The sequence below is a fragment of the Medicago sativa genome, chromosome 8, assembly GCF_051527215.1.
Source record: "Medicago sativa cultivar Bolivia chromosome 8, Bolivia_mono, whole genome shotgun sequence".
NCBI classification, from domain to species: Eukaryota; Viridiplantae; Streptophyta; class Magnoliopsida; order Fabales; family Fabaceae; genus Medicago; species Medicago sativa.
The window spans coordinates 9813983-9826750 of record NC_140756.1 but is presented as its reverse complement, the minus strand read 5'-3'; the positions used below and the strand labels follow the sequence as shown (position 1 = coordinate 9826750).

At 34.0% G+C, this 12768-nt stretch overlaps 2 protein-coding genes across 3 annotated transcripts; both read right to left on the bottom strand.

Annotated features, from left to right (window-relative positions):
- Positions 1–1648: 1648 nt before the first annotated feature.
- On the bottom strand, positions 1649–5892 carry LPXB (lipid-A-disaccharide synthase B). Its single transcript, XM_085732289.1, has 8 exons — positions 5497–5892; positions 5296–5395; positions 4139–4244; positions 3814–4037; positions 3554–3632; positions 2896–3134; positions 2151–2377; positions 1649–2030 (listed from the first exon to the last, which is right to left on the bottom strand). The coding sequence occupies exons 1-8, from the start codon at positions 5757–5759 to the stop codon at positions 1829–1831; spliced, it is 1440 nt and encodes a 479-aa protein (XP_085588415.1). The 5' UTR covers positions 5760–5892; the 3' UTR covers positions 1649–1828.
- A 1095-nt stretch (positions 5893–6987) lies between these two features.
- Positions 6988–11835, bottom strand: LOC146896786 (beta-amyrin 11-oxidase-like). Of its 2 annotated transcripts, none has more exons than XM_085732288.1 (8): positions 9928–11835; positions 9316–9787; positions 8934–9197; positions 8717–8806; positions 7840–7915; positions 7640–7746; positions 7435–7556; positions 6988–7266 (listed from the first exon to the last, which is right to left on the bottom strand). In XM_085732288.1, exons 1-8 carry the CDS (start codon positions 9966–9968, stop codon positions 7167–7169), a joined length of 1272 nt encoding a protein of 423 aa, XP_085588414.1. In that variant the 5' UTR covers positions 9969–11835; the 3' UTR covers positions 6988–7166. The 2 variants fall into 2 exon arrangements, with proteins under 2 accessions (XP_085588414.1, XP_085588413.1); XM_085732287.1 differs by having other exon boundaries at positions 11549–11835.
- Between the last annotated feature and the right edge of the window lie 933 nt (positions 11836–12768).

Sequence of the window (12768 nt, the reverse complement as noted above, 5' to 3'; positions counted from 1 at the left end):
AATATACAACTAAGGAGATCTAGTGGAAGACACCACACACGAATATACAGTAATATTAAAAAAATGAACCATACAAAACAAGAAATCATGTGTGTGCACACACGAACCATATAGAATAAAAATTCGTCCTTAAAAAAAATCGTCTCATTTCATTATATTTTAAAAAATAAGAATGTGAAATCATGTGTGTGTATAAAATAAAATAAAAAAGTCAGTGAATTTTAAAAATCCTAGTATCCTACTATGACTGATGTCAGAGTTTGTGGCGGCTTTTTATTACAAAGCAAAATTTATGCATTTGATTCAAAATTAAGGAAAGCATATAGTAATGTTCAAATTGATTAACAAAAACTTGGGATGTAGTTAAAAATTGATTCATACTCAACTCAAGTTTTGATGCACAAATAAGTGCATAATTGCTAGTATAGTGGACTTGATAGAATTACATTGAATCATTGTAATTTTGCATAAACTACACTTGGTAGTTTTAGAATATTACCACGGCTCACTGTAATTCAGATAAACTTACTATATCAAATATCAAACATGCATTAAGCCGGATTGTCCTCTCTCTTATGTAAACATGGTTCTATCAAGCATTGAGTTTGTGGAGGCTGAATATTAAATTATTGAAAGAAAAAGGCGTTGAAATAGAACTTGGAAAAGATGTGAATATTTGTTATGTGGTTATGATGAGTGCTTCACTTGTCGGTGAGTTGGTCACTAGTTATATTTTTGTGCATACATTTTTGCATTGACTTTTCTAATTCTTGGTTATGTTATCATGATAAAAAGTAAAGGAAAAATGAAATATTCAAAGGAAAATGCAATTGCAACGTTTGTTTTTTTAAGAAACCAAATTAATCCACTGAAAATGACATCGAATAAAATGAACCTGAAACTTTAATAGGAACACACTCCTTGAATAGTAGGTTTTGAGAGTTTTAACACTAAAGCAAAGGTTGGATGAGGTTGTAACATTGATGATGCATGGTTTGGAACAAATGTTCAACTTTGTGATGGGTATAAGGTTTGAGCCACGAAAACTATAAACAATCAAGGTTTTTAACTTGATTTAGTTTGGGGGTGATTGAATAAGATATGATAAACTGTGATCATATGTTGTGAGGAAAACATCGAACCAAAATTGAGGAGGGAGGAATTCTTGGTTTAGAAGGCAACAAGCAGTTTCAATCAAGTGACAATGTTTACGTTCAGATAAATCATTGTGGTCAAGTATATGTGGGAGTGTGGTTAAGTGAAGAAATGACCAAAGTTTGATAAATTCACCGCCATTCTAGAATATAAGGTTTTTTATTTTGGTATTGAATTATTTTCCCACTAAGTTTTTAAATATGGGAAAAAGTAATGCAACATCATAGTTAAACTTCACCTTAGAAATTGATTTCGTAAGGATTGAGTTAGACCCAGCCTAAATTTTCTTTTCGTCAAACCCAACCTAAATTCTAGTAGTGCCAAAGCCTATCCAATATATATTGGACCACACCCTATCAAGTCACGCTCCAGATGGTTTAGTCATACGAGTATGTTAGGCTTTTTAGGGTTTATGCTTTTGGTGTAAGGCTTTTTAGGGTTTACATATCAATTAACGGCAGAGTATGAAGAAGTCTGCAATTTAACGCGTTGCTTTTTCAATTTCTTATGCTTTCTAGATTTTGATCCGCCTGAGACACTGTTGATCCCTAATTTGACTCTACAGAAACTGTTTCTTCTGATAGTAACAAGTTACTGGTTTGCATCATTGCATGTATATCTGCCTCAAACCTTCAACATTTGAAATAAAAACTCAATGCCAGAGGCTTCTGTATTAATCATCATGAATAACAGGCTTCCCATAGTTTAATATAGTCAATGCTGCAACAGCACTCGGACTATAATCAGGACATGTACTCATCAAATTTTGCTCTGCAAGGTTGTGGATAATTCTTTCTGAAGGCATTAAAAGCTTGACAAACTTTCGCGCTGCAATTATTTGTTCTTCTCGACGAACATGATCATGTATTAAATCTCTGTAAAATAAAGCATAGACATAATGTCAAATATGAGAAACAATGCCCGCGACTAATATATTCTAAGCTTTTGAGACATTCAGAACTAGTAACGCAAATGAAATATTTTTTCAGACTTACTTGAGCAATAAGGCTATGTCTGCCGGTTTGCATGATTGAAAGAGTGCTTCAGGAATAATGGCTGAATCCAAAAGAATATTGGGAAGTGATATGTATTGTATCTTGGCTTTGTACTTGATAAACCATTCGGTCAAAATATGGGCACGATATGCCACAACACAAGGTAAACGTGCAAGCTGCAGCTCCACAGCAACTGTCCCGGATGTGCACAATGCAACTTTACTAGCCTGCGATGTGTTGACTCAAATTAACTAGGCACAAAATTCAAACTTCATGCACGATATGTAAGAATTTATACGCTGGTATAATACACAATAATGGAAGCTTTAGTCAAAATAAATATAGATATATTCACATTGTTAGTTGAATGTATCAAAAGTAATTCAAGCATCAGACAGAAAAACAAGGTGGTTTGCACCTACCTAACCTAAAAAGTGCTTCTATTTAAAATAGTACTGTATGGACAGTTATGGATTTGAGTAAGTTGAACACCAAATACATAGGAAGCTAGGAAAATTAGCAGTTATTATGTAATTATAAGTTCAGATTCATGTATTCAATTAAGTCAAAGCGTCCACTAGAAGTTGATAAAGCTAGAGGCTGTAACCATTCTACAATGGATCCATAAGAACAAATGCCAGGAGCAGAAACAAAGGTGTTAAACAAATTTTCTACTAGTTTTGACATAATGAGTTGAAAAGAATTTGTTATGCAAATGGAAGTCTAATGGGAAAATGAGGCGTACACTAAAAGCATCATATCTCAGGTGTGTTGTTCCACCTGGAATCAATACAGCAGGCACAGGCCACCTTTGAACGGTCCCAGCAATGAAGTTTTCCACATCCTCATTAGGTGCAACATGAAAGACAGTCGTCAATTGTGGAACATTGTCTTTCAGTAGTTCCATTGTATTAGCGAAGATGGGAAGCATCCGACTGACCTCTTGTACTCTGCTTCCAGGAAGCAAGCTAATAACAGTGGTTCCTTTTAAAGTTAAAGTTGATAAGATGATAAAGAAAACAATTACTTCAATATTAAACAATCGTGCATAGTGTGTCTAGAAAATGGTTCTTATGTCATTTTTCTTTCCAAACTACAATAAACTTCAGGTTCAAAATTTGGCTTTTGGCGTATTATGCTAAAGCAAATATCCACACAAAAGAGAAAGAAAGCAATCAACAAATATTTATCTCAAAAAAGAAAGTCAGTAGAGTATTAGAATTGAATTGTCACAAAAAAGGAGTTGAAATGTTTATTTACTAAATAGTTTTGAAATGTTAAGCATGGGCTTTTACATAGTTACTTTTGGATACCAGAAAGAAAAAATAAATTCATACATTTTCCTTAAAGATAAGTATGTGAGCTTGTGGAGATTTTATTTTATTTTTCCAATTTAGAAGTACCTGGAGGCACCTCATGTTTCCTGAGGAAGTCTTCACCATTTCCTTCAGCCCTCCATTCATTGATTGAGCAGTTGGTTCTCTGAAAGAAAAAAATATACAGCATTGACCGACAAAACTCAACCATAAAGTTCAACTGGACAAGGAAAATTAACATAAAAAATGCTAACTAAGAATGAGGAATACAAATAGTAGAAATCACAAGTAAACACATAAAATAGAATTTTCAGTATAAAGCTAGTGAGAAACTACAATGCTCATACCAAATTCAACTCCATAACATCTTCCAAGACAGGATGTCCAACAAAGGTTGCAGATAATCCATTCAATCTACAAATTTTATCCTCATTTGGAAGTATGCAGAACAAATGATCCACAAATTCTGCCAGTCCTCTAAGCCTTTCTTCACCTCCTTTCCATGCCCAGAATGATGGTGCTACATAATGAAAATGTGCCGGCGAATGCAACTTTTGCTGACTATATCTAGCTGCAAAAGGCATTCCACCATTTGTATACATCAATACCTCTAAATAGCAAATCCACAACAGATTTTCCATCACTGCAGGTACATTAATTTAGTAGTTGTACCTCTTAGCTGTTTCAAAAACCGAAAAGAAAAGCCCTTAGAATCAACTGTTAATACAACATGAGGCTCAAATAAAGAAGCTGCTTTTACAGCTTCATTCAGTCTCACCTGAAAATCAAAACATGTGTTACTTACCCACAACACAAGCTTTAAAAAAGAATCAAAATAAGGTTAAAGGCTAAGATCCCCAAACACTAAGCTATAATAGAATGTTATGGCGTCATATGATCCATGTAATTGACCCTACTTAGTGGGATAAGGTCTTGGTTGTTGTTGTATAGTAGTTATCAAGTACTATAGGGCCCTATTTGGATAAACAGCTTAATTTGCAGTTTATAGCATAAGCATTTATCATATAGAAGTGCTTATCATAAGCTATTTCCATAAAAAAACATAAAATACAGTTAAATTGCGCTTTTTTTCATAAGCTATCCTGGAGAGCTTATCGAAATAAGCTAAAAACAGCTTAAGAACATGGCATAAGCTGTTTAATAAGTTCTCCCAAACAGTTTCACAAGTGCTTATGCCAGTAGATAGGCTCAAATAAGCCAACAGGCCCTAGAGGTGTTTGGAAAAGCCTATTTGGTTCATTTTAAGACATCAGCTTCTGTACAAGTGCTATGAAGAGCTCATAAAAATAAAACAATTTTCAGCTATTTTCCATAGGCTCTCCAAGAAAGCATATGTAAAACAACGAATCGAGCTTCCCTGTAGTCAAGCGAAGTACACAATCACGCATTCGAACATTGGTAGCCATTCCATCAAGACACTGTCCAAATTCAAGCTCGGGTATCTTAAATTATAAAATAAAAATTTAAATATGCATTTTTTGGACCTTTGTTCTTGATCGGACGGCTACCAATGCCCCGAATGTGTGAATACGTGCTTGTCCTAAGTACATGGAATCCAATTTTGTAAAACAACCTATGCATAAATTCTTATTTTCTTTGAAGCACCAACACTTCTAATTGAAAGTGTGACTCGGTATCTAACATGTAACAATGTCCGACACCGACACATGTGATTACATTGAAATATGTCTGTCATTTGTAAGTGTTTGTGCTTCATAGCTTATTTGACTTAATTAAGCTGATCAATTAAATACCCCACTAATTCCCAAACAGAACACTAACAATGTAGTTATCAGAACAAAACTCACATTGATTCTATACAAATGTGGCAATAATTCCCAAATTCCCATCACTGAGATATCTTCAATAGGAAACAAAGATTTCAATCCTTCACTAGTCATCTTAGTCCTGAAACAAATTAAACACTCTCAAATCACATGAATGAATAAAAAATTTCTCAACCATTTTCAAATAATTTACAGAAGAGCAATAAAAGAAGGAAATTTTACCCTCCAATGCCCGAAAATCGAACTGGGAAAGGAGAGAGAAGCTTAAGCGAAGCCATGAGACGAGAAGCAATGGAATCACCGGAAACCTCGCCGGCAACAATGAAAACCCTAAATTCGCCATCTCTTGCAGCCATATCTATTGGAGGTTTGAACTTTTCGTGATGTGAAGATGAAAAAGAAGAAGAAGAAAAGGTTATAAGAGTGTTTGGTGAATTCAATTTCCATTTGGTTCCCAACAATGAGAAAGGTTTTGCACCAAACATGTTGTAACTTTTTGAAGTTTGAACACTGCAACTTTTGAAGGAATTGAAGACTTGAGAGGAGGATTTTGTGGTTTTTTTTTTTTTTTAGAGGTTGATTTAAAAATTGACCCTTTTAATACTTTTTTCAATTTACAACATATATAATATATTAATTATCTTTTCATAAAAATGTCTTAATTAAATAAAGAGAATCAAAGGATTAATCATTTCTCTCTTTTTTGAAAAAGAATGTAAATTATTGACAAATTTAATGTCGTGTTTTTGGCCAAAAGGGTCTTGCATATAATGCGACTTCCCAAAGAATGGTCTCATATGTTAACTTTAACAAATTTCTTTCTCAACTTTCTTTTCTCAACTCAGTTATTTTTTTTTCTTATTTTCACATATTTTTTAGTTTAAAAAAATTGTATTGTCGTGTCACATTTGAATTGATCAATGTCATGTAATATTATGTTACCCAAATTCAATCCCACTATTTAATGAATGACGGCTTTTTTTCACATTATAAAATTTGAAGTATATCTTAAAAAAAAAATTGAAGTATTTATTTTCTTGGATTTCATAATTCAAACACCTTTTGTACATGTTTGGGATTCCTCTTGTGATAAAAACAAAATCATGTGAAATTTAATTTTGACATATGGTGTTTGAATTATAAATTTTAAAGTACTTATTTTTTAGATTTTATAATTCGAATTGGTGAAAAAGAAAACGATAAAGAAAAACCTCATTTAAAATTATAAAATTCGAAAATACTATGACATTTTTTGAATTTCAGAGGACGCATGGAAAGTAAGAAGAGTAGGAAAAGAAATCCCCCCAGATGTAAATGGTTTTCTATTGGGCTTGGGTTGTTCATAGAAGCCCACCTTGTAAATTCTATAGCTAAAGATTGCTTTATGCGCCCCGTGAATTGCTAAGCCGGTTGGAAGTTATGCTTTGATGCAAAAAACAGCGATTCAAACATTTTTTCCAATAGATTTTGTCAACTGGGAGTTACGATTCGATAAATCCAATGAATTTTTTGAGCACACTGAAGGGTCCGTAGAACAATCGTTGTTATATATTAGATTAGATAACATAGCTCTGGGCAATTGGTTTTTCTAGCCCATTTTCGTTACCACAAAGTGATCTCCATTTTTTCCCTAGTAAATTGTCATTTTAGTCTCTAAATATGCAAGACAATCACAATATAACTATAGTTCCTAGATGTGTAGGGTAATGTCAGTTTTAGTCATCTCTAAGATGTATATATTCGGACAAAATGTTTGTTAAATATTGGTTTAGTCAACTATTTTAATCGTAACCAATTTTTGCTTAATACATACAATTAGTAGCAACCCAGAAAGCATCAAACTAGGAAATTGAAAGTCTCTTAGAGTGGCATACAAGCAAGGTTGTAACTAATTAAGCATCAGAGAGCTTTGTGACCTTAGCAAGGCAGTTGTCTGTTGGCTTAATATATGGCAAACTAGTAAGTGGACATTCTGGGTTTATCCGCTCCAACCTACAAAAAAACAGTAAAAAAAAATTAGAATATTCCATTACTAGATAAATAACATTCATCATCTCAATTCTGAAAGGGACTAGTAAAGTATGAGTAAAATGAATGAATGATAAATTAATGTAAAATGTTTGATTTAAAAAAGAAATTGAATAGAGAAGTAATACTAACTTGTAATTAAGGACGAAATAATGTAGAAATATGAGCATTTCATATTTGCTTAAGTCTCTTCCCGGACAAAGTCGCCGACCTATCCCGAAAGGAAGAAAGGTCCCTGTTGTGGGATTATGATCCTGCGCATATAATTAACTCATAAGTTTAATGAATCATCATCGGTATGTATTTGTTGAACTGCTTATATATTAATCCAACTTACATCCCATCTTGATGGATTAAATTCTTCTGGATTTGAGTGATGCTCAGGATCCATATGCATAGCGTTTAGCCAGACTAACACTTTCCATCCCTTTGGAATGAGATAACCTAAAGTTATTGAGCAAAAGACACATTAAATTCATTATTACTTTTTAATAATTGGAAGCAGCTAGAAACAAAGTAGAAGGAATATAACAAAACCATTGATGTTTGCATCAGTTGTTGCCTCTCGAAAAGTTGCAAAGACACTGGTGATGCGTAATGTTTCATCAAAAACCTGCAATACACGCGAAAAAAATTTCTCAATTTTTGTACACACAAAACATGTCAGATCACCAACAACCTCATCTTCCCTCTTCGATTCGTACACCAAATGAAACAAACAAATGAAAGAACATAGATAGATTCCCAAAATAATAGTAACAAGCTCAGACCACCTGAACTAAACATCTCATATCAAATAGATGTTGAGAACATTCTAAAACCAAATAAATGATGTACATGTTCGTCATCCTAGTCACCATCATAAAAAAGCACACAGTGAAGAGTTATCCACTAAAATCACACCTCTACTCGAGAGGTTCAACCTAGTTAGTTGGGAGTTTATGCAACGACAATTGCCAAGAGAAAACAATCATCTTTGAAGGTGCAAAGCTTTCTTTCAAGAGGAACGAATTCCCTCATTCTCGACCACATAATGAGATGGATTAGGAATACATTTGTCTGATAATAACAAATACGCCAACTTAACATAATATTGCACACCACCCACCCGACTCAAACGCCAAGAGTCCTCTTGATGTGAGAGTTGAATCGAAGTTAGAACATTGATATTATTTGAGATATCAAGTGAATAAAATATCATCTCGTACAAAAAAGAAATGTTATCTCTTAGAGGAAGGGGGCCAAGCCAAACATATTTCCATAAGAAATTAGAGTGACCATCACCCACCTTTTTGGATACCCCTTCTAAGAGCGTGAGCGACCGTAGGTTATCTCTTACTATTCGTCAGAGTAATAGGCTGATGTAATAATACACAAAGTATATAGATAATATGTTATATCCTACTATTTTTACCTGAGAAAGATAAGTCATTTTCTGAATTTCCTCAATACTTAATCGTTTTTGTGAGAGTGGTCTTGCTTTCAAGATTTCTTCTTGCTCTTCCTACAAGATAAAGACAAAGAATGTTTGATTACCATTTTTATGTCCAGTACTAACTTAGATAATATGATCATAAATAAAACCATTACAAGTGATCTATTTTAAAAGTAACAAATTCTAGGTAATTTACCTTGGCTTTCTTCAAACAAAGTGGATGCTTTGTAAGATACATAATTGTCAACATCATACCAGCTGCAATTGAATCGTGACCGCCAAATAGAAGTGTTATCAGTAAGTCAATAATGTCTTTATCCTTCAATTTTTCACCTGCTTCGTCATTCATTTCCAAAAGAATGCTTATCAAATCTTTCTTTTCACCGATTTGTCTATCTTTTGCCATCATTCTCCTTTCATCAATAATATTTTGAACTATTTTGGCAAACTTCTTACGTGCCTAAATTAGTCATGCAAAGTTAGAATAGTAAATTCAAACATATTCATAAGTCGTAACTACAATAATGAAATAAAAGTATAGTAAGGAGAAAATTGAATAAAAAATAGAAGTGACGAACCTTGAGTGCTTTGTTGAAAGCAAAACCGGGCACATTTATGGGCATCAAAGAGAACAAGGCACTACCCATAACATCAAATAAATCTGAAATTTTATTTATGGTACCTTGATCGCAAGAGCCCGTAAAAATTTGAAAGATGAAGTTAAAGGAAATTTTCCTCATCTCTTTAAGAAACTCAACAGGGTGTTTCATGCTAGACAATTCTTCTAGCTTGTTGATCACAATATCCTCAATACGCTCTAGATACATTGTCGATACATTGTTACCAGCAATAGGAGCCGTGACTAGTCGTTTTAAACGTCCGTGTTCATTATTTAGTACCCTATTGTATGCTAGTACAGTGACGGCTTTTGGATAACCAAGCTTAAAGGTTACTTCATCATTTAGGACTTTCTTGCACATAGCTGGTGCAGTGACAATTATGCTTGGACTCCCATATAAATGAGTCTTGTAGATACCACTTCGTCCATATCTGAAACATCACCAGTACATTAACGGTCCATCTAATATGGATCCGATCTAAAGATAGATCATCTCACTATAATCAGTAAAAGTTTAATGCAATATTATTATTTTTCTCATTTTTTTTTATTGAAAATGGTAAGAATTTACCTTCTTTTTTTTAAAACAGCCGAATTTATTAAGCCAAGCATGTGTAAGATACACAGAACAAGAACGAAACCGAAACAAAATACAAGGTGCCGAATGCATGCGGAACACTCAAGTGTGAATTCAATGATTCTGTATACATGAGGAACCCCCAAAAACAAAAGCCAAAAGATCAGCCAACCGCCTAACTACTACCCTCAACCGATGCCCCTGGACACTCCAGACCAAAAAAACAACCGAAAACCACTGCTCCACCCGACCAATACGAAACCAAAAGCAAGTCGGACACGAAACAGCAGAAAAACCGGGTCAACTCAGCAGCAGAACAGACCACACCAGCAGCAACCAGACCACCACTGAGCGGGAAAACAGCAGCAGCAGCCGCTGACAGCAGGGAAAAAATGCACTCAGCTCCGCACGAACTAAGACAGCAGCAAAATCGGATAGCAGAAAAAGACAGCAGCAATGCAGAAACCTGAATCGCTCGCAGAGCTCCCAACGGACTAATGAAATAGTCCCAAAACCAAATCACGGAAAACCCTAGACAGCAACTCCCATTACCTCAAAAGGCAATCCTTCAGATTCCACATCAACTCGTAGAACAAACAAGTCAGGATGTTCAACCTCTCCAAACTCCACTGCTAAGATAAAACTTTCACCGCCTGCACAATATCTTTCACCGCACTAACCTCGTTCTTAAAAATGATTTGATTCCCCGCTTGCCAAATGACCCAAATCGTTGCATGCCAAATAAGACGCAAACCCTTCCGGAACCTCCAATTTCTACCTTTTAAACTCCAACACTCCCAATGCACAAACAGGTTAGGAGGATTTATGAAACAGATTTCTAACCACATAATCACCTTATACCAAATATCAATCACCTTTTCACAATGGATAAAAAGATGGTTAGCCGATTCGTCCCTCCTACCACAAAACACACACAATAGGAAGATTCTATTAATATCCCCATCCATAGTAAAGACTCTTCTCAAATACGCAGTTGCCAGATTACACAAAGCCATTTTCAGTGTGCTAATTCAACCTTCTTTATAAGAGTTTATGCCATATGGTGCCCCGAGGATTAGAGCCAAGAAATATACATCACATCGATCTAGCCTAATAAACAAGGCTCGTAAATTGGGCTCATCATATGCTATACTCGCGGGGAAGGAAAAACGAGCAGTTTACGCTTTAGTAGCAACCGTTTCACTGGCTCTAGTATTCACTGGCTTTCAAGGAATGGAATATTCCATCCAGTTTATAGAGACTGAAAGCTCCCTAAAATCCGGAGGAAGAATATTCCGCCTTTGAAGATTGACTCTCGTTGGAATCCGATCTAGGAGAAGTTGCCAAGAAAAAGCCACAACCTTTGATGGAGCCGAGCTTTTCCAAATACAATCAAACACTCTCCTCTCCTCTCATCCACATTACGAATATCCTCGAAAACCATCAAAAGGTCCATAATTAAAGAAGATGAATAACTAATTAAGTAGATATTTGAATATTTACTAAAAATATTCAATCTGCACTCATCCATAATTAAATAATTAATGCATTTTCAAAAATATGTTAAATTCATTCTTCAACACTTCAAAATTTCACGGCGAAGAGAGGTACCTACCTGAGTATAATGTTGTTGATGAATATATCACGGCGACCAGATGAGAAATATTTGAAGAAGGGCCAAAGATTACCAATTAAAGGCCATCCCATATGACCAGGAGGTAGTGGAAATTGTTAAGATCATAATACCACTCATTCAAATTCCGAACAACTTTCCTAACAAAAATGTAGATTGCTAACATAGTGGAAGCAGACATCCAAAACCATTGAAACTCCATTCTTCAATATCTTAAGCCACTGCTCTTCTCTTCTCGGTCTTCGTAGATGTGATTGTTAATTTTTGTACAGAGTACGACCGGGGCAAACTACGATGTATGTCTGTACTCAGTGGCAATCACGTGCGGTTTTTACTTGTTTATTATTGGTTTGGGAAATGTTAACTAATGCATTTTTGGCTGGTTAAGGATTTAAAATAGTAACTTTTTATAAAAGTGTATGTAATCGATGCATTGAAAATTGAAAACTTTTAAATTTTAAAAGAATAATTACTTTATTTAGCATGCTTAAAGAGTGTCTCGGAAGACTCGTTAACAAGACCCTATTGGTTTTTGTTCGGCACTCATTACATTACATGAGTATGATATATGTATCTTCATTTGGAGACAACTTTGATTGTTTTTTATCTTTTTATTGATAAAAAACAGTGGAGAGAGAAAAATTATGAGAGAAGAGAAGAGTTTAGGCTTAATTACACTTTTGGTCGCCGTGTTTTGTCAAACTCGCAAAATTCGTCTGCCCTTTTAAAACCCGACAAAACCGGTCCTTCAGTCATCATTTTTGTTGCACTTTTGGTCCAACCCCCCATTTTTCCTCCAAAAACGCAGATGTGGCACATGAAGGCCTATGTGGCATTGCCAATTAGGAAAATACTATTTACATGTCATTAAAACAAGGATTTTTAATTTCAAAAAACAATTTTATCATTTCATTTATATTTAAAAAATTCAAAAATAAAATAAAATTCAAAAAAATAAAAATTTTATAAAAAAATCTGAAAATTAATTTTCAAAATTTTGAAAAATCCATAAAATCTGAAAAAATTCAAAATATTTTTTTAAATTAAAAAATCGAAAAAATATTTTTTTCAAAAATTATAAAAACATTCCGATTATATTCGAAATAAAAAAATTAATTTTCGAAAATTTAAAAAATCCATAAAATCTGAAAAAATTCAAAATATTTTTTTAAATTAAAAAATCGTAAATAATATTTTTTTCA

Bases quoted from the DNA above. Each gene is read 5' to 3' on its own strand.
- LPXB (XM_085732289.1), bottom strand. From the start codon at position 5,759: ATGTTTGGTGCAAAACCTTTCTCATTGTTGGGAACCAAATGGAAATTG. The intron at 4,038-4,138 runs GTACAACTACTA...TGCCTTTTGCAG, and splicing joins GTTTTTGAAACAGCTAAGAG to CTAGATATAGTCAGCAAAAG. The intron at 3,135-3,553 runs GTACTTCTAAAT...TAACTTTAAAAG, and splicing joins GAAACATGAGGTGCCTCCAG to GAACCACTGTTATTAGCTTG.
- LOC146896786 (XM_085732287.1), bottom strand. From the start codon at position 11,640: ATGGGATGGCCTTTAATTGGTAATCTTTGGCCCTTCTTCAAATATTTC. The intron at 9,788-11,548 runs GTAGGTACCTCT...GTGATGTTTCAG, and splicing joins ATCAACAACATTATACTCAG to ATATGGACGAAGTGGTATCT. The intron at 7,267-7,434 runs GTTAGTATTACT...GTTTTTTTGTAG, and splicing joins TATTTCGTCCTTAATTACAA to GTTGGAGCGGATAAACCCAG.